General features: G+C 44.3%; 1 protein-coding gene across 1 annotated transcript in view; it reads left to right on the forward strand.

Annotated features, from left to right (window-relative positions):
• Positions 1-3248: 3248 nt before the first annotated feature.
• PDE7A (phosphodiesterase 7A) overlaps positions 3249-20998 on the forward strand; it is a 131277-nt gene continuing 113527 nt past the window's right edge. Inside the window, exon 1 of the mRNA XM_075584019.1 lies at positions 3249-5139. Within this exon, the coding sequence (XP_075440134.1) occupies positions 5002-5139 (138 nt within the window). The 5' untranslated portion in view covers positions 3249-5001. The remainder of the gene's footprint in view (positions 5140-20998) is intronic.

Consider the following 20998-nt stretch of genomic DNA (forward strand, 5'->3'; position numbering starts at 1 on the left):
AGAGCACAGAGTGGTAACATGTCCATAACATGTCTTGCCTAACTTTTACCATATTGATGTACGTGTGATACTTACCAGTTTACCAATACAATTTTGTTTATACATTGCACAATGAGGTTTTTTGCGCTGTCTCTCTTTTTGTTTTTGCACTAGTTCGGTTTGTGGAGCGATACCACGAGCACAGCAGCATAATCTCCATTTTTTGTAAACAGGTTATCATTGTTTATTTATCACAATATCACTAAGAGCACAATATCACGATTATTTGAGCGCAGATCACTTTTTTCCTTACGGCACATACGGTATTCACCTTCAGGATGTTCCAGGACTTACACTCCCAGCCAAAGGGCCACCAGGAGCAGTCCCAGCTCTTCCCTTATCCCCTGATGGAATAAGAGGAAATGGTTTCCCTCTTCTCCCCTAAGGGGGGGCCTCAAACTGCCAGAGCCCTGACAGCTTGGTTAGGGTAAACCTGTCTCTCTCAATGGTAGAGACAAACGGATCTAAATCAGGAAGTACAGTTCATTAAGTACAGATCCAGTAGGAACCAGACCTTGCTCCTGATTGGACACCAGGACTGATTGCACTACTTCTCTGTGACTCACTGAGCTGCAGAAGGTGTCGGGAAAACCCATGATTACTACTGGCAAACCTGCCCTTACCAGGGTTTGCTGCCAGGAGGAGGACAGAATAATAGCTCAAAACCTATCAGGGCTACATGTGTTTATTATTATCACTGGTTCCTGTGAGGGGCTTCTCCCACTACGTTGGGATCCCTCTCAGGTTGAGGCGCTGCATCGAAACTACGATAAATATTACCCCAAGCTCCCAGTGGCGGAGGCTCACACCTCCTGATAGCTAAACAGGTGACAGCAGCACGGGTAGAATCATTATCCAGGGGGTACAAGGGCTACAATGGGAAGGAGACTAGCGACCAATCAGAGAACGGATAGTACCTCCGCCAGCCAATCAGAACAGGGGCTCGTCTGGCTGCTGACAACAGAGGAGTGGGCGTGCCAAGCCGGCTCGAAAAGCCGGTCGATCGGGAAATATGAATTGGCCAGTGGGAAACGCACCTACGAGTATCTTCCCCTAGCCAACCCATTGCCACCCGCTGGGCAGGCTCCACCAGGTCTAGCAGTCCAAAAGGTGTCCCAGCAGGGTGCCCTTGTTCTCCGGACCTGGTACTCCACCCATCCCTGCTCACCAAACGGTCTTCTCACCTCTGGACTTCCCTTCTCTCCTTTGAACTCCGATATCTATGCAGACATCCCGGCACCTATGTAGATGCCCGGCCTGACTGCAGAAATGAATGCATACAAATGTAACGGCTGGACACCCCTTGTCTGACCCACCCAATCTCATATTGGCCCGTGTGGTCTAACCGGTCCCCATTACAAGGTCGTGTGTGGTGGTGCACCTGCAAGTAACAGGACTCCTGAGTCTCCCGCTTGATGTTATAGAGGATGGCAGCAGGACAGGTATCTGAGGTAGTGGTTACGAGTCCAACTTACTTCATGTGCAGCGCCTCCACCTCATCAGGATCTATGCTTCCGCAGGGAGATGGTCCTGGTGAGGAACTCCTTCTCGGTGGTGACTGCCACTGCAGAGTAATCTCACACTCACACAGTGGGGTTGTCTTTGAACATGGCATCTTTATTGTAGATTGGGATGTAGCAGACTGCCCCATGCAGCTGCCGGCTCTAGCCGCACATCTCTCCGTGCTGTCCCTTTGCCAGGTACGCCCTCCCGTATTGAAGTGGGATTCCCTTTTTCGTAGGGAGATCACCACTGCGCCAGATCCCTGGACACAGTGTGGCTTAGACAGACTTAATTGGTCACTCTGCTACCGCTAGTTACAGCACTAGGGTCACAAAAGTATTCCTCCAATCCTTTATGCCGTAGCATACATTTTACCAGCTGCTTCACACAACTGCTGGCTAACACTCTACACTAACTAACAGTGCTGTGCCCTTTATACCTCAGGGGGCAGGCGCATCTCTGATGTCACTATCCAGGGACTCAGAGCATACAGCCACTCCCTTCCTTACACAGGGCACCACACCAGGGTGTGAGGGAAAACCTCCATAACTACTGTTGGCAGACCTGTATTTACCAGGACTTACTGCCAACAGGGAAGATGTACGCAGTCATTATTATGCATGGCTACACAAAGTAAAACACATTTCACACTTGTTAATCCAGGCCGGGGATATGCTTAATAAAGATCCTATCGGGGAGTCACTACTATGTTTTTAAGGGGAGATATTGCCGGGTCAATATGCATACACGTACTCGCAGACCTTGCCTGCTCGTCTGGTACTTTCACTGGAGAACCGGTAACTTTGGTCCCCGACAACATATGCATATTCTGAACACGTTTGACCCAAATGTCACCCTTAAAACTCATGCACAAGAAATCTCTGTTTCCCTGCTGACCTGGAAATGTGGAAACACACAGAAATCTTTTTATTACAGACATGCATTTGATCATAACACACAAATACACTGTCTCCGGCTTATAGTGCTACTTAGCTACTGGGGGCCACACAATTTCTAAGGGGTAACCAGTCGGGCTTCACCTTTATTTATGAAGACTGGCTACCTCCACCGTCACACCATCCTCATACTGATAAGACCCAAAATGTCAAAACAGCTGTCTGTGAGTAGGGTTACTAGCTATGCACTTCTTACACCCAGGCTGTGCTGAAAAGCTGCGTAATACAGCAGGCATCAGCTTATAAGAGTCTACTGTATGTTTAAATGGATCAGAATCAAAAGGTGACACGTTGTGCTCATTTGCATGTTCATTTCCTAGAATCCTGCAGTGGAAGCATTGTTTGCTAAAAGATCATGGGGAAAAGCAGAATTGCAGACCTGTCTGAGACATGCGAATGTGCTCACATGTGATATTTTTAAAGAAAAATCAATGCTCTTAGTACATAAGGGCCCAAGGTGCTGTAAAGAGTTAAGAGCATCCAATGCACAGCATGACTCATGCGTTAGGGGCAGAGCAATCACCTGCAATGATGCAGATCAGTACAAGAGCAAACCCCACAGTGCTGGAATACCCCTGCCTACAAGCCCAGACCTAAGGATCACCCTTCTCCTTCAGCCGACCAATGGGAATGGAAATTACAGCGAGCGGGGGGCCGACCTACCCAATCGCCAAGGAGGTGATAAAATGAATGGGCGGGGAAGTAGAGCCGCAGCCAGTGTCAATCAGGGTGACCGTGCCCCGCCTCCGGCAGGTGGTGTCTGCAGCCGGAGATATGGGGAGCTGCTGAGAGGAGAGGGGGAGGAATATTGTTATTTTATTTTTGTTTATATTTTTTTTTTTTTTTAACTATTATTTGCAAAGGGTTCAACGGGAAAGCCATGGAATAAAGAGGGGGAGAAACGGATCGCCGTGTTTGGTTCACCAGCAAGCACCCTCCTGCACAGAAAGGGAGTGCTATTATTTTTTTTATTTTTATTGCAGACACTGATCCTGGCTGCAGATAAGAGGGAGAGCTGCGGGGATCTCCCGGAGTTAAGACAAAAGCCTCCCATGCATCTCTTCCCCCAGACATTATTTCTGCAGCGCGCCCAGTGCGTGATTTTATTGTAAGGCATCAATTCGTATTCAGTTTTATTATTTTCTAGGTTAAGGGGGTTACAACAACCCCCCCCCCCCCTTTCCCTCCCCCTTTGCATCTCCCCATTGATTTGCATTTGGGAGGCTGAGCAGCCCGGACAATAGGAGAGTGCTGGATGTGAAGAGAGGCTGGAGGGTGTCAGTGAGATCTCGGCTTGAGCCGCTGTGTGCGCTGCGCCCTCCCTCCCGCTGCCTGCGGGGAGCTCTGTGTGTGCTGCAGCCTCCCGGGTCTGTGCTGTTGGGGCGCACGCGCCGGTGCAGCCTCCCGGGTCCGTGCTGTTGGGGTGCACGCGCCGGTGCAGGGATTCGGCTCGCCTGGAGTGTGACACCATAGCGGAGTCTACCCCCTGCTAGAGGGAGGAGAGGGACACTCCCCGGCAGCTCGCTGCGGGGGTCGCCAGAGAAGTCGCCCCGGAGGGGTAGATCTTTTTTTGGGGGGGGGGAGTGGCCCCCGATCTGTCACCCCAAGGGCCTGTTGCTGTATCCCACCCGGAGCCGGGGAGATGCGGCGGCCTTGACACCACCGAGGAGGGGAAGATGGGAGTGCAGAGCCCGCAGGAAGGGAGGAGAAGAGAAGAGCGCAGCGCAGAGAGCAACCGCAGCAGCAACCTGCACAACCCGAGCCCAGATCACTGCTGCCAGCCGCGGGCTGCTGCTCCCCCCGACCCCACTGCACGGCCAGGGAGCCCGGGTACTGTCATCACAGGCCCTGCAGGGCCACACCGCTTCCTCTGAGGGACGGCCACCCCGGGACACACAAGGGGTCCTCTTCTTTCATATGCCCAGGCTAGGAGTATAGAGGGAACCCCCACCCCCTTTTATTGATGACTGACTGATTTACCCTGCACTGCCGCAGGAGGACTGGCTGGGTAGTACCAGGGAAGGGGCATCTGTCCTGATCTCATTCATTATTTACCTGTTGAATTATTTTAGCCAAAACAAACCCTGATCACACACCCCTCTCTCAGAACATCCTCAACTGTCCTCCATCCTCACCCTGCAGTGCAATTTCCTTCCTGACCCCTCTTGAACATCTATTCTTTGCTTCATCCACATCCAGTGTTTTTGTTACAATCCTAGTGTACGGTTTTTTTTTTTTTTGGTTTGTTTTTTGGGGTGGTCAAGACAAAAAAAACAATGGATGGTTTGGTGGAGGTGGTTTATTTTTTATTTTTTATTGACTAGGATTGTCATTGTTATTTTGAGTCCATTTTGATCGCATTTCTTTTGACCCACCGCTTTTTTGATGCACATGTGCATTTCTGTGTGTGCCCCCTTCCCAGATATTTTGCTTTTTGTCTGTCTCCTTTCTGTTTTTATTGGTGGGTTGCCTTGGCGGATCAGCCCCACTGAGGCAGTGTTCAATGGAAGTATGTTACCAGTTGCCAGTGCTGCCACTGGACAGGTCGGTACCCAAGCATGTCCTGAGCCGCAGAGGTGCTATCAGCTTCAGCTCCAGCTCGGCGCTCTTTGGATGCCCCAACCCCAGACAGCTCTCTCAGGTAAGGGACCAGTTGCTCTACACACGAACGCTCATCTCTGTGCCGCCTGCAACACATTTTTAGGATTGGCCTTCAAACATAATCTGCAGTGTTCCTGTTGGAAATCGCAAAGAGTTTACGGTAACCGCTTCAGTCACAAAGGTGCACACAACGCTTTGCTTAACGACCTGTTTCATGCTTCTCCCTAATAGCCTGTCCTTAAGCGAAACAAAAGTACAGTAAATTGTACATTACCAGAGGACAGTGAGCACAATCTCCATGCAACTGATGGTTTAAAATAGTAGTATTTTTGCACCAGTGATGGTATTGTAGTCAGTTGGTCAGAAATTCCCACAATGTGTTTTTATTTAGGGATTATGTTTGTTTTGTTTTTTTAAATCCGTATTTCTTTCCCCCTCTAAATTCCAAAAAATCAGTGTTAACTAAAATTGCAACACGTGTAACTTTAGTGTTCAGCCACATTCCCAATGTGTTGGATTTGTCTCCAACCTTTGGCTGAGCTGCTACAGGCAGTGGAACCCAAAAGAAGAGCGTGCTTGATTTCTAATTGTACTTTGAAACTAAACGGAAGTGTGAGGTGCTTCATCGGTGATGTTTATCAAATGTTTCTCAGTTAGAACTTGAATCTGTAATTTTATTTAATCCTTACTGAAATTCAAAGCTTGAATTGCATTGGTGCACAGATGGAGGTGCTACTAATTCGCATACAAGGTGGCTCATAACTTGTTGCGTCCATTTGATGTGGCGCTCGTAAAGGATGCTATGTATCAACCTTTCTGGCTGGTCGTTATGGTACTTAATTGATGTTGAGCCAATGTGATTCGTCATCCATTAATGCCCACACTTTAGTAGGCTTACAATGGCTGGATTCGTTGAACACATGTTAATCGGATGTATCTATATTGGCATGTTGTGTGTGAATTTTCTCCAGTTTTATGGATTGAATCACTACCTTTTTGAGCTGTAGTTTGTACTTTAACTTATAGGTCAAATGTATGTTTGTGTACATGAGAAACTACGTATTACAAGGAGGGGGACCTCGCTCTAACTAGAGTTATTAATGATCTGCTGTGTGCTACCAGGGAGATGAACAGATATGAGAACAAAATACTGTGCGGTATTGCAAGGTGGTGTACCTCACAGACACATATCCTTATAGTGGTGCACAACAGTCTAATGCATGGATTTCAAAGATTGTGGGCCAAGCATCTACACTAAACTGCGAAAGATAATAACCTATTTTTAATAATAATTGATAATATATAACATAAAATTCCTCAAATGAAAACAACCACTTCAGAATATTCAGATAACCACTTGCAGTGTCACTATATAAGAGTATATAGTGGACTCGCTATGCATGGTATGTGCAGAGAAAAGTGCACCCATACTAGGTAAGTTGTGTATACACACACACACTAGTAGTACTGTATAAGGTGTGAAGGGTATGCTAACCTCAACAAAATCTGTAGCCAATTGCTAGTGGTGGTTTATCTGTGAGTTAAATGTATTGGGGCTCAACTTGGTTACACTCCAGTGTCGACATATAAAGTGGTGTAATCCATATAGGTCTAAAATATGGAGCAGATTGTACTCCTTATAACAAATAGTGACTCCCTCTGCCTCAAGTTGCAGAGGCACTCTGGTGGATCATTTATCTATCCCAACATAGAACTAGTTTGTCTGCGAGATGTCCGTATTGTTAATGAACTGGGTGGTGCTCTTTATATGTTCTTCAAAGTGTACATAATGTATTGGGGAACTAAAGATTGTGATTCCAATCTGCCTATTCAATTCCAAAATCGGACCGGAGCTCGGTACCAAGAGACAGTGACTTGCACTTGCCGTTTCTTGCTTGGGCCATAAATGGTTAATGTGATAACCGGATCCTCTTTCCCCATTATACTAGTGTTGGTATAGTTTCCTAGCTACACACTCTAGTTCATATGTATAGAAAAGCACGGCAAATTCTTGCAGTCGCTCAAACCACTATATGATCAGATACTGGTTTGTGCCCAGCTACACTCATATACCTTATCTATATATAATATTATTTGGGTCATAAATTTGTATATAATATACAGGCTCCCTATTGTTTTATATGCACTGACTTGCTATGTTTCAGACAGCCATTACCTAGGCTGTAGCATTAAATAGCTTATTACAGAGCAGGAAGCTTTTTGGTATACACTGAGCATGGAGACACTGGAGCTATGTCTACTGAAGAGTGCACAGGATACATGCTTTGCATGCAGTGCCAATACAAACAAAAGCCCAGTAAGTTACTGTTGTGTTTTTACTCGTGGCTGTATAATGGGTTAATCAATCAGCCACTGGTATAGATCCCACTACAATGTATTCTCTTATTTATATAATATTTACAAGTCTTTCCATTCGGCCCTATATAGGTATAGCCGGCTAAACTTGTGCTGGAGATGTCAAGCACCATATTGAATTTTTAACTGCTTACCTGGTCTTTCTAAGACTCGCTCACACGTGTCACTCTGATTGTATGGTCACGATCCTCGTGAACCGCAATAGTTTACCGAGAACAATGGTGGAGCAAAACGGAGTTCGGTAACTAGTGACACAAGCACCCACTAAGAACTTTTGTGGCAGCGTGTGCACAGTACATTATAAATACAAATATATACATAGATAGGGCCGAATGGCAGTTACAAATTCATATGAACTAGTGTGTAGTTAGGAAACGATACCAACACACTAGTATATTGGGGAAAGAGGATCTGGTTATCACATTAACCATTTATGGCTCAAGCTGCACAAGTAAGGGCCGTTGTATAGTGCCGGGGCATGCTACGCCGTGTGCGCGTATGGCAGTTATAGATGGCTGAGGTCAGCCAGCCCTTCTATACAAGGGCGGCACGCTTGCAGGGCCGGGAGCCGACAGACAGCGGCGAAGACGGGGAAAAGATGATTTCGCGCCGCTACCGGCGCTGAAATGTATGTGTGGATAGATGTGTGTTTGAATGGATGGATGAATGGATGAATGTGTGTATGTGTCAATGATTGCACAAATAAAATAAAAAAATATTTATTAAACTTATTTAGGAGTTTCTTCACACACACATACTCTCACACACACATATACACACACACATATACACACACACACACACACACAGTACCTGCAGCTCCCGGCTCTATAACAGGGAAAAGCATGCGGCACGTGCACGCGCGTTCGCACAGGCACGCACAGCCGCATGCAGTATAGAACGGGCCTAAGAAACGGCAAGTGCAAGTCACTGCCTCTTGGTACCGAGCTAGGGTCCGATTTTGGAATTTAATAGGCCGATTGTGATTCCAATCTTGAGTTCCCCTGATATATAATGTACACTTTATATGTTCTTCAAAGAGCACCACCCAGTTCATTAACAATACGGACATCTCGCAGACAAACTAGTTCTATGTTGGGATAGATAAAGGATCCACCAGAGTGCCTCTGCAACTTGAGGCAGAGGGAGTCACTATTTGCTATAAGGAGTACAGTCTGCTCCTTATTTTAGACCTATATGGATTTCACCAGTTTATATGTCGACACTGGAGTGTAACCAAGGTGAGCCCCAATACATTTAGCTAAAAGATAAACCACCACTAGCAATTGGCTACAGCTTTTGTTGATGTTGGCATACCCTTCACACCTTATACAGCTCAACCCCATTATAACGCGATCCGTTACAACGCGAATCCGCTTATAACGCGATGCAAGAGTGGCTCCCGATTTTCGTATTCATGAATACTTTACAACACTATTATTGACATCTTAAATACATTATTGTACAATACATACAATTGTACATTCATTCTAACGCGATCCGCTTATAGCGCTAAGTGATTCTTTGGACTCCAAGCACAGCGTTATAACGGGGTTGAGCTGTACTAGTGTGTGCATACACAACTTACCTGGTATGGGTGCACTTTTCTCTGCACATACCATGCATAGTGAGTCTACTATATACACTTATATACTGACACTGCAAGTGGTTATCTGAATTCTGAACTGGTTGTTTTCATTTATGCTCATCTTGTGATGAGGCATTTTATGTTCTTTATTATCCATTTTTAAAAAATAGGTTTTTATCATTCGCCATTTAGTGTAGATGCTTGACCCACAATCTTTGAAATTCATGAATATTAGACTGTTGTGCACCACTGTAGGGATATCTGTCTGTGAGACACACCACCTTGCAATACCTCGCAGTATTTTGTTCTCATACATGAGACGCTAAAATGAAGAATACTCCCTAAAAGGCAATATTTTGTTAGTTCTAACTATTTGCAGATCTCAACAGTGCATATTCATTTTATTTATTCACATCCCTATTTTAATGTATATATGAAGCTCTATCACCCATGGGCCTATCCTTACTACAACAGTAGCTCTGCGGCTGTTATTTTACACCTCATACATTTTATTACTCGACCTCTCTGCAGTATTTGACACCAAGGACCACCCTCTTCTCTTTCACATTCTCCATACTCTTGGTATTCGTAACAGAGCTCCATCCTGGAGCTCCTCTTGCCTCTCCCAGCGTACTTTCAGTGTCTCTTTTGCTAACCCCTCCTCTGCTATCGATCTCTCTGGGGGTACGCCAGGGCTCTGTCCTGGGACCTCTTCTCTTTTCTCTATAGACCAGGTCCCCCGTGGCTTCTGCAGCGTGTGCGCCGCATACTACAGCACAGCCCTCAATTAGGCAGGCCCCAGTGGCCGTGTGTGTGGGCGCGCAAAGCGCTGTGACGCATACACTGGCAGGGAAGACAAGAATTTTGTCTTTCCGTGCTGCGATGTGCTCGCTGCGCACCAATGGAAGGGCAGATATGCCCCGCCATGGCCGCGCTCCCAACAGACCACGATCGCGGCTGTAGTCCGTGCGTGTGCAGCAGGAAGCACTGGGGCCGTTTCCCAAAGCTCTCCCTTACGTGACCTAATTACATCTCTTGGGTTCAAATATCACCTCTTCGCTGACGACACACATTTTACTTTTCTACCCCTGACCTTACACCTGCTGTACAGACCAAAGTTTCTGAATGTGTCTCTGCGATATCATCCTGGATGGCCCTCTGCCGACTTAAACTTAGCATGTCAAAAACAGAGCTCATGTTTCATACCAAACCTGGCCCTACTACCTCCTTCCACATTACTGTTGGAAATACGATCATTCACCCAGTAGTCCAAGCACGCTGCCTAGGGATCACACATTCTCCTGTCTCCCATTCTCGTCTCACATTCAAAAGGTAGCTAAAACCTGTCTCTACCTCTGCAATATTGCAAAGATATGCCCTTACCTCTATTGCTCGACTGCTAAAACTCTTGACACAGACCCTCATTCTCTTCTGTCTTGATTACTGTAACCTCCTGCTGTCCGGCCTTCCTGTCTCTCACCTGTCTCCCCTAAAATGTATCCCAAACAGTGCTGCAGAATCACTCTCCTCTTTTCTAAATCTGTCTCCGCGTCTCCCCTCCTGAAATCCCTCTCCTGGCTTCCTATCAAATCCCGCATCTCCCACACAATTCTCCTCCTCACTTTTAAAGCTTTAAAGTCTTCTGCCCCTCCTTAAATCTCAGCCCTAATTTCTCGCTATGCACCATCCCAACTCTTGCATTCCGTTAAAGGATTTCTCTCTACCCCCTTTATCTAAAGCCCTCTCCCGCCTTAAACCTTTCTCACTGACTGCTCCACACCTCTCCCTTCCCCTCAATACCTGACTAGCACCCTCTCTATCCACCTTTAAGACCCACCTTAAGACACACCTGCTTAACAAAGCATATGAGTAACTACATGGCTGATCATTTACACCTCATACATAAACCTTGGCCCCTTGCAGATGCACTTACCAGAACACTGTCTGTACGTTCTTCCTACCAATTAGATTGTAAGCTCTTCAAAAAAGGAACTCCTTTTCCTAAATGTTACTTTTTATATCTGAAGCACTTCTTCCCATTATTTGTTATTTATATGATGGTCACGAGTATTACTGCTGTGAAGCACTATGTACATTAATGACGCTATATAAATAAAGATACATGCATACATACAGGCGTTTTTTCTCTGTGGCATTGACAACCTAACACCATGTCCATTGTGAAATTCTAATCGAGTCCTTGTCATGAGTCATTTTAAAATGTGTAAAACTTTGGCTCTCAATCTAAACCAGTGGTCCAGTCCAGTAAACCAGTGAGAGAGATCAGTCCCCATGGTAATTGATCTGCAGGGCTACAATGCCTCTTTACTGTTAACTTAGGCTGCGTCCAGGGTGAATGGAGCTGGGTGGAGGCGCGCTGAGGGAAAGCGGGTGCTTTCCCTGGCCTTAGACCGCGCGCCGTCGGGGGGGGGGGGGGGGGAGGCTGTGACGTCACGGAGCTGGTTCGCCCTCATTTGGCGAACCGCTCACGTGACCGGCCCTGTGCTCCCTTGAGCGCTTGGATTTGCGTAAGAGAGCCCCTGCTAAAGCCGCTCTCATTGCGGCTGCAGGGGCTCACTGCCGAGCAGCAGCGCGCTTCAGCACGGGTCAGCGCATAAGCGCTCACCATGCCCGAAGCCTTAGACTTGTGCCAGTGTTTGGGCTTATGCGTGTTTACATATGTTTAGAAAAATACGTTTGTGATGGTAATCTTATTCCACATTGTGGTCAACTTTCATTATTGTTTTTATAGGTTCCCTAACCTGAGATATTTGAGATCTTATGGGGTAGAACCTATAGGCATCGTCCAGCTGCCCCCTTTTTGCTGAATTTCAGTACTTAGTTGTTGGAGTGCCCTTTATATCATGGCTGAAAAGTAGATTTTTCATTGGAGAGTTTAGGAATTAGGCTGCATTTTCTCTGCTAGTGGTTCAGTTTTATTCCATTTTTAAAACAAATATGTACTGGTTTGGTTAATCCACTTGTTCATAATCGGACAACTATCATACATCAAAATCCTAGCTTCATGATTTGCAAAGTGGATATTTTTAATGCTATATTAATGCACACAATAATTTGGAAAATTCGTATTTTTCCACATGCTTTTGTAAAGTTTTTGTTAAACCTGGATCTGAATAAGTCGTACTTGATTTTTGTGCTGGCAATCTATATAATCGAAATGTAAACTTGCTTGTAATGAGTTGTAGGCCAATTGGAATCTGAAGAAGGCACATGACAAATGTAAGCCGTTTACGGCCAGAGGAGCTAGCGTCCCATTAGCAGCAAAGATATAGTTGTGTAATATGGCATGATTTCAGCCTACTCATAGGGCCTTCATCCTCAAACATCCTGAGTGTGTCCTCTGTATGAGTGGCTAAATCAGTGGTTTCAAACTTTATAGGGCTCCTTAATTATAGTGCGACATTCTGCGGAACTCCAACCATTTCTCTCTCTAATAGCGCGTCGGAGATCAGATGCATTGTAAGGAACCCCAACCCTTTGTTTTTAGCATGTTTGAGATCTGATGCATTGTAAATTCTTCTGTATTTGGTACCATTTTCAAATGACCTGAAAATTGTAGGGAACCAATTTTTGGATTCCCGCGGACCCCAGGGGTTCTAGGAACCCCGGTTGGAAAACACTTTCTAGGCCGCGCGTTTAGTGCCCGCGACGGGTGGTGTCGCCGCTAATGAAAGTTATATTTCGCATTGCGGGCGTACTGGCATTTGATTGGTTCTGGGGCTGTCACATGAGGCGACAGCCCTTGAAAAAAGAAAATATTGCCAGCTACCAAAATTTGCTCCGTCGCGCTTAATATAAGCGCACGCAGCGGCAATGCATTTGTTTTTGGGCGACGTCGCGGACACTATATGCGCATCCCTAGTCTTGTAAAAGATATATCCTTGGTTTCATGCATAGTGCATGTATGGTAACTAGATCGTTTCTTGGATATGGGAAATTTGAGGTATGCTTTCAGAATAGTTTCTCCTTTTTAGTTCATACTTTAGTCCTTTTACTTTCACACACGGGCTCTGATCTAAAACATTACAGTTTATTGGAATGGCAACTTCTAGTAAAGAAAAGAAAACCTAGGAAAAGATTTTAGGACTTTTGATAACATTCTCCAGCATCACATGGTAAATACCAACAGGAGGTCACAGGAAGGAGGTGGAGTACTTGCTGTTTAGAGGCTAAAAGCAGCATAAAGGCACAACTGAGTTTACCTCAATCTGGTACTTGGGTAAATGGTGACTTGCCGAAGGTCAGTGCTCGAACACAAGACAGGGCTCTTCATTCATACTTTTATTACTTTTCAAAACGGGTCATTGGTGAACATTATCAAATAGATGTCATGTCTAAAAATAAAAAATAAAATAATGTAGTTCTCCGTCTCTGCATTCTGCTTTACGCTAGTCATGTTGACAAATGACATTGTGGACACGCCTGCTCTCCCAGATGTTACATGCAGCTGAAACATCATGGGATGATGCACATTTTTCACTGCAGTTTTAAAAGGTTTCTTGCGCAGTGTATAGAGGTGAACGGGGGACAGGATAGACCCATGTGGAAGAACGGCAAAAATGGCAATTTTTTCAAACTGGAGTAAAATGGAACTTTCTTGCACATTTGTATCTGTTTTATGAATATGGGCTATTTTTGTTAATATCATGTGGGTTTTTAGCGCATAGTTTCTTGCCACATTTAAAAGGTTTAGTTTCAGAGGTTTCTCTCCAACATCTAAAATGCAGAATATTTTATTTAGTTTGAGTGGCTATTGACTGACATCTCTTTGATCATAAGCATCTGTATATATTTATTTTATCAAATGTTTTTCCAGGAAGTAATACATTGAGAGTTATCTCTTATTTTCAAGTACCGTATGTCCTGGGCACAGAGTTATGATGACAGATGCATCGTTACATTAGGTCAGTGGTTTCCAACCCCTTTTTTGGTTAAGGAACCTTATCTGTAATTCTGAGGAACGCCAACCCTCTCTAACAGCGCGTCTGAGATCGGATGCATTGTAAATTCTTCTGTATTTAGTACAATTTTAAAATGACCTGAAAATTACAGGGAACTTTTTTTTAATTTTTTTTAATTTTTTATTTTTTTAGGGAGGCCCTTGGAACCCAAAGGGTTCCTAGGAACCCTGGTTGAAAAAACACTGCTTAAGGTGAACAGAGTTATACGTTATATATGAAGAGATTGCATGAACAGTTGAAGATAAAATAAGTTATAGGCGTACAGTATGTAGCAGTTACAGACCACATTAAAATGTGAAACCGGTTTAGTTTTGAAAGAACTTAAACTGGTGACATGTTTGAAAGTCCATGAAATTTTGTCCACCACATTTTAAGCAATGCGTGGTAAGTGTTATCTTTTATTTCTGACAAGTTTTATGCAAGGATTGAGCTGCCTTAAAAAGTAGCAATACTGTGTCTGATGTCAAGGATTTCTAAACATGGTTTTAATTTTTTTTAAAAATCCCCTTTTTCTTTACAAATAGATTCCAATTTTTTTTTTTTTAAAGAAGTAAAATTAAGTAGCAGCACTTTCTATCTGATTTTACCACTTTTAGGGGTTTTATAACACCTTTAGAAATACTGAAACTAACGGTTAGCAGCATATTTGGCTAGAATGGGTCTCTATCTTCATGTTAGGACACGCAGCTGTGCAGGATCTTTTGATGGTTACAATTTGTAGTTCTCTTCCCATGCAAAGTTGTAAAGAATTGTAGCACTGCTCTATGGCCACAGCCCCAGTATTAACTGCTATACGCGCGTCTGGTGGCGCGTGCACAGATAAAAGCCGCGGTCTGTAGGGGAGCTATGGGATGCGCGGGGGCGGGGCTATGACGGGGCATATCTTCCCTTCCATTGGCTGGCCGCCTTTAAAGTGGTCACATCACGGTAAGACTGTCACTGGGACCTGCCCCATAGAGGGCTGGTGTGTGTGTGTGTGTGTGTGTGGCGCGCGCGCCACAGTGGCCACTGAGGACCTGGCCTATCACTTGTTGCACCAGACAAATGGGGGATAGACCCCAAAATGTGCCCTCATTATGACTGCCAGCTCATCATGCTGAAGTAGTATAGCTGCTGTTGTGACGCTGCACTGATCTCTCTCTTTGTAAGTATGTCAAATTGAATGTTCTGCTAATTACCAGATGCAAAGATTTGTAACTCGCTGCCAGAGGGGACCAGCAACGCATTGCAATGCAGCAAAAGGGTTTAGCATTGACACTGCAGATTTGGGATATCCTAGATAAAAATAAATAAATCACTGTTTATAGGTCGTCGTCGTCGTCTCCCCCCCCGGGGGGTGGATTTTACAGACCTATCTAAGGAATCAGGTAACTGATTTTGTATATGTATTTGCAAGCAAAAAAAATCTATATATTTGTATTTTTTTTTAATGACCATAATGCCTGCCTGAGGTGGCAGTAGGCAGGTTTGGTGAAGGGACACAAGGCCACTGTGTGGGGGCATCTGGGATTGTGTTTGGGGAAGTGGTTTTTCTAGCCATGTGTTGGCCAACTTTAGTCTTCCCAGGGCCACCAACTGGTCAGAGTTTTAAGCTAGTCCGGCTTCAGCACAGCCTTTGACTCCGTCCTGTTCTGTGGACTTCTCTCCTCTAACACACCCTGCTAATGAATAGCATGCCAATGATGAGTGTGCCCAGGGTTCAGCTATTATATTTTCGCAGCGGGCCTCTCTATCGGTAAGCTGGGTGGTTTGTAGGGAAAAATATATATTATTAAATGTACTGTGCTCTTGGTTAAATATTTGCTTATTTTTATTCTACGTTCTGGTATCATGGTTGAAGGGGAGGGGGGAGTGGGGGGAATGAAGGCATTTAGTTAGTAAAGGCTTGTAATGCCTACGGGTTCTTTAAAGCAGCAATCTCCCTCCCAGCCCGCCTCACTGGTGCTGATCCGTGCTGTTTTTAGCTTATGGGGAATCCCCCGCCCCAATCCTGAGCTGCGAGCCATTTTACTTGTCAGTGCATCTAGAATATCTAAACATGGAGCCCTCCATCAACCAGTTAGAAGCTACTGTCATCACCCCCTTGATCATTTTGCAGCTTCATATTGGCAAGTGGGATCAGTGAGGTTTGGCAGACCTTTTGTTTTTTCCCCTAAAAGGAATTGTAACACGAGCAACTATAAAGTGAAAGAGAAGCGCAAAATCAAAAATAACAAACAAATGAGGCTTATTTGTGCCGCTTTAAATAAACGGTATCAAGAATACCGTGTGCAAGTAATGATGTAAAGAAAATAAGGCTGCGTCCATAAGGCAGTCGGCGAGGAGCCCCGTCATCCTCAATGAGGATGTCTTGAGAGGGGGCTCCCGCGAGCGTCCGCAGGCGTGCTAAGGCGCAGGGATTTTTAGCCGACAGCAGAACCTGTTTCTGAGCGCGTTGTCGGCTGAACCTACAATCAGTGCGAAGCAGCGTCAATGTCACGGCGGGCCATTGCCCCAGTGACTTCAGTGCCCTGCCTCCCAATCGAGCACGTTGGCTCGTCTGCTAGTTCATGCAATCGCTCCTGATTGCGCAGGCGAGCCTCAGCGCGGAGGAGTGCTGCTCCCCCCTCTGGACGCAGCATAAAGTGCAATAAGGTGCCAACCACACTATAACTCCAACCAAGAAATACCCAGTGAGAGTGGTGTGGTAGTGATATAGTGAACAAATCACTCGCATAAATATCTGCAGGAGAATAATCTGATCACACGTGACTCTCTCTTAGAAAATACATAAGGAGTACATAGCGTAATATAGTTTAATGCACAAGCAAATAAATTCAATTGGGGAAAAGGCACACTCGCATTCTCCCAATTTTCAAATCGCAGTGAGTGCTTTAAGGGCACACTCTCGCCACTCTGGGACTCCCGAAATCCTCTGGAACAGGAAAAGTCACGATCTGGGTCCCCGTTACCCGCCTGGATCCTCCAATCCACGTTGTTTGATGGCGGCCTTCGGCACATCCGTGTCTGCGCGCACAGCAGATAACGTGGCTCACGAGGGACTGGACTCTACGGAGTCTTCAGAGGATCAAAAACCCTACGCATTTTGCCTACTATCCAGTTCGGCTTCCTCAGGGGTTCTGGATAATTGTGGATTCGAGAGTGTGCTCTTAAAGCACTCACTGCGATTTGATTAATTGGGAGAATGCGAGTGTGCATTTTCTCCAATTGAATTTTATTTGCTTGTGCATTAAACTGTATTATGCTATGTTCTCCTTATGTATTTTCTAAGAGAGAATCACGTGTGACCAGATTATTCACCTTCAGATATTTATGTGGGTGATTTGTTCACTATATCACTACCACACTCTCACTGGGTATTTCTTAGTTTTAGTTAGTGTGGTTAGCACTCTAATGCGCTCTATTTAATGCACTCTATTCTCTTTACATCAACATGAGCAACTAACCTGGTGACTATCATATGTACCGGGGGTTGATCCAGCTCTGGGCACCTTCCAGTTTGAATACTGTTCTATATATAAAAAAAAAAAGGTGAGAAAATGGATTGCTGCAGAAAAGAGAAAACAAAGTCCTCCAGTTCCCTTTCAGTCTTGGCTGCAACTCTCCATCATGGTCCGGATCAGCTCTACTTGAACACACATGGCATGATCTCTTAAGCAACGTCATGGGGGAAACCAGATTGTTGGCTCTTGTGTTCATGGAATATCAGACACCAGAAAGAGCAATGTGGCAGCAGTATCTTCATCCCATATAATACTTCTACAAGAACGGCTTTCTAATGATTATATGCTTTCCAATCATTGTATACTACAGTCGGTGAGATTATTGAAGGGTTTTCTATAAAAAAAGGGGAAAAAATTATTTGTTTAAATACAGATTAAGGAATGCAAAAGTTTTATATATATTTCTTTTCTTTTTTTCAGTAATTGAATGTACATACTTATGAATGAGGTCCTTGAAGGAAATTCTGGCATATATTTTTGCGGTGTATCGACTTAGATTTCTGTAATTCTTTAAAAAAAAAAATATGCAAAGATCTATTTTTGAGCAGCAACACGTGAAATGTTGTTTAAAAAAAATAAATTAAAAAAAAGTCCTATAGTAGATAATACTTACTGCATTTTTTTTTTTTTTTTTTTTTTTTTTTCAAATTCAACTTTTATTGCCAGTTGTAATAAATTTTAAAGCAACCTGTGATTTCGATAGCAGGTTTCAGCCCACCTCCCAAGCAGTGCAAGATCTTTGCAACACTTCCGTGTTTGTGATAATTTGTTGCCAATTTTCACTGCAGTTTGAGCTGCAAACTATAACAATAGATAATGTTACTTTAGTAATATAAGCAAACTGGGGGGCGGGGGGGTATGCGCAACAACGGTTACAGAGTTCCCGCACTCTTCCCCAGGGCATTTTAATTAAATGCCGGGGACCGCGTGAGACCTTTGTAACTTCCCTTGGCTGCCAGCGGCGTGTCATCAAATGGCGCCACGGGGTTGCGTTACCATGGTCCCGCTTCGTAATTTGATGCCGGAGCCAAGGTGGGGGCACGAGCAGGGGTGGACTGCATGCAGGGGGGAAATTTTGCGCACACCTGATATAAGCATACATTGTAGTTGCTGAGTTAAGCAGCCATTATGTTAGGCACACAATCCAGTATTTTTACAGATTTATAACAAGCACCGAAAGATTGCCAGCTTAGGTAAAAATTTAGAATTATACCATGTCAAAATAGCAAGTGTAAAGCTAGCTTGATGTTGGCAGAAGTTAAGGCAAACTGTGATAACCACATTCTCCCCCCGCTCTGCCCCCCTCACCACATATTTCATATTTGGAGAGTGCTCTAGCACTAGAACATGATGATTTTGGTTCTTTGTATTCTGCTTGTGCAATAAAACTGATGCCGTCACTGCACAGTAGGAATTCTCATGTAGGTCTTATGAGTTCATCAGCCCTCAAAATTGCTTTAACTTTTTTTGCCATTATTGATTCCATTATAAAGATTGGACAAGGAACCAAGTTTTATACAAGTCCTATGAAATTGTATTCCATAATATATTTTTAGGTTGTCCCAACAATGTACGCAGTGCTAGAAAATGGACATTGGCATAATACAATAAGGGTATTAAACACCAGCACACAATAGGAATCCCTACATCATAGAGCTTTCTATCATCTATTTAAAAAATAAAAGCATGCCTCCACTTAAGAGTTAACACTTAACACTTCATCAGTGTTTAGAATTAACAAAAACGATACACAATTAAATTTTCTTAGACCGAAAATCCCTGAAGGAAGAATTAAGTCTTGCACCATGCCCGAAACAGCGGTAAAGTACCACAGATCTGACGGTACACCTGATGTGTGACGGCAGCTCGTTCCGGACTACTGAATGAATGATATGGTTCATAGATGACAGGAGTGGACGCAAACTACCAAGCAGCCTCAGATAGAAAAACCCATTCTTAACTGAGGTCACTTGGGCTCCCATGTTGAGACTGGTCAAAGAGGATGGCGAAATTATGAACCTAGGACATGGGCAGCGGGCTGTACAGCATTAATTAGGGGCACCTCTCAAACCCCCTGTCCCATTCTCGGACATCTTGCTGAACCTATAATCATTAGTTCCATCGTGTCAGAGTTGAGTTTCAGACAATTCATCTCCATCCATGCCACCAACTCTTCTAAGCAAGCTGTCCTTGTAACGGACGTCCCTGGAATGCCCTGGAAAGAAACGTAGATCTGGGGGCCATCAGCATACTGCTGGCACTTCAGATCATGCTTTTGGATGTCAATTCACAGACATTTCAGGGATAGTGTTGGAAAATTGGGGATTAAAGGACTGGTGAGTTTCAGATTGAAATAGAGAAGCTTTAACATCAGCAAATGGCAGCACAATCCACATACAAACTATCGTAATGGTATTCTATAAAGGATTCTATTCTGTGGATAGTGTTCTACAGATGCAGCCGACGTTATTCGAACAAATCACGGAGCCGGTTTCGTGTGTTATGCTGTATTCCATGCGGCATTAACGCTGCCAATCGCCCCGGACACGTGTTTATCGCGGTTGCCTTGTTTGAATTTCATGGATTCTGTTTCTTTGTGTGCAATGCAATTAATGAATTGTAATGTGTACAGTACTGTGCTACTGTGTCAATGTCAGGTGTTTTATAAACCAGAACACTAAAATGCCATTTTCTGCACTCGCGTCTAAAGACGGTACGGTTGGAAGAAATCACACGAAATGACATGAGTATTCAGCGCGGGAAATGTTCGAATAACATTATATATTTTTTTTAAATTGTAAGTCTATGATATATGTTTGTGCGTTTTTATTACAACTACCTGCCATTCACTTCCGGTGCTCTAACTTTTATATTGAGATATAGAGAGAGAGAGGGAGAGATCTATGGATATAGTGGTACTACGCTCTGTTAACCAAAGTATCAATATAAACTGTTGCAATGTGACCCGGACTGAATAATCCTACTATATCGCCGTGCATTGGGTGTAGCACAACTAATAATGCACTCGCTCTGTTATTCTGATCGGTTAAAATCAAAAAGGTAAAAATTGTATTGGACGCATTTAAGCATCTAATCGTTGGTGTTAGCGCGGGGAGTATCGAGTCCCCATCTTAGAAGACTATATGCTTTCTCAAGGCATGCATCCCATAACGGCTTACACGAAACATACGTCGGTGAGTTCAGATGTCTTCTGATGTAGTTAGAGCGACTTGTAAGATGGTGACTCGATACACCCTGCACTCTGACTAACGATTAGATGCCCCATACATTTTTTTAAACTTTTTTATTTTTAACCTATCAGTATAGCAGAGGGAGTGCATTTATTGGTGGTGTTACACCCAATGCACAACGATATAGTAGGATCATTCAGTCCGGGTCACATTGCAACAGTTTATATTGATACTTTGGTTAACAGAGTGTACTACCACT

This window comes from Ascaphus truei, chromosome 2, assembly GCF_040206685.1.
Source record: "Ascaphus truei isolate aAscTru1 chromosome 2, aAscTru1.hap1, whole genome shotgun sequence".
Taxonomy (NCBI): Eukaryota; Metazoa; Chordata; class Amphibia; order Anura; family Ascaphidae; genus Ascaphus; species Ascaphus truei.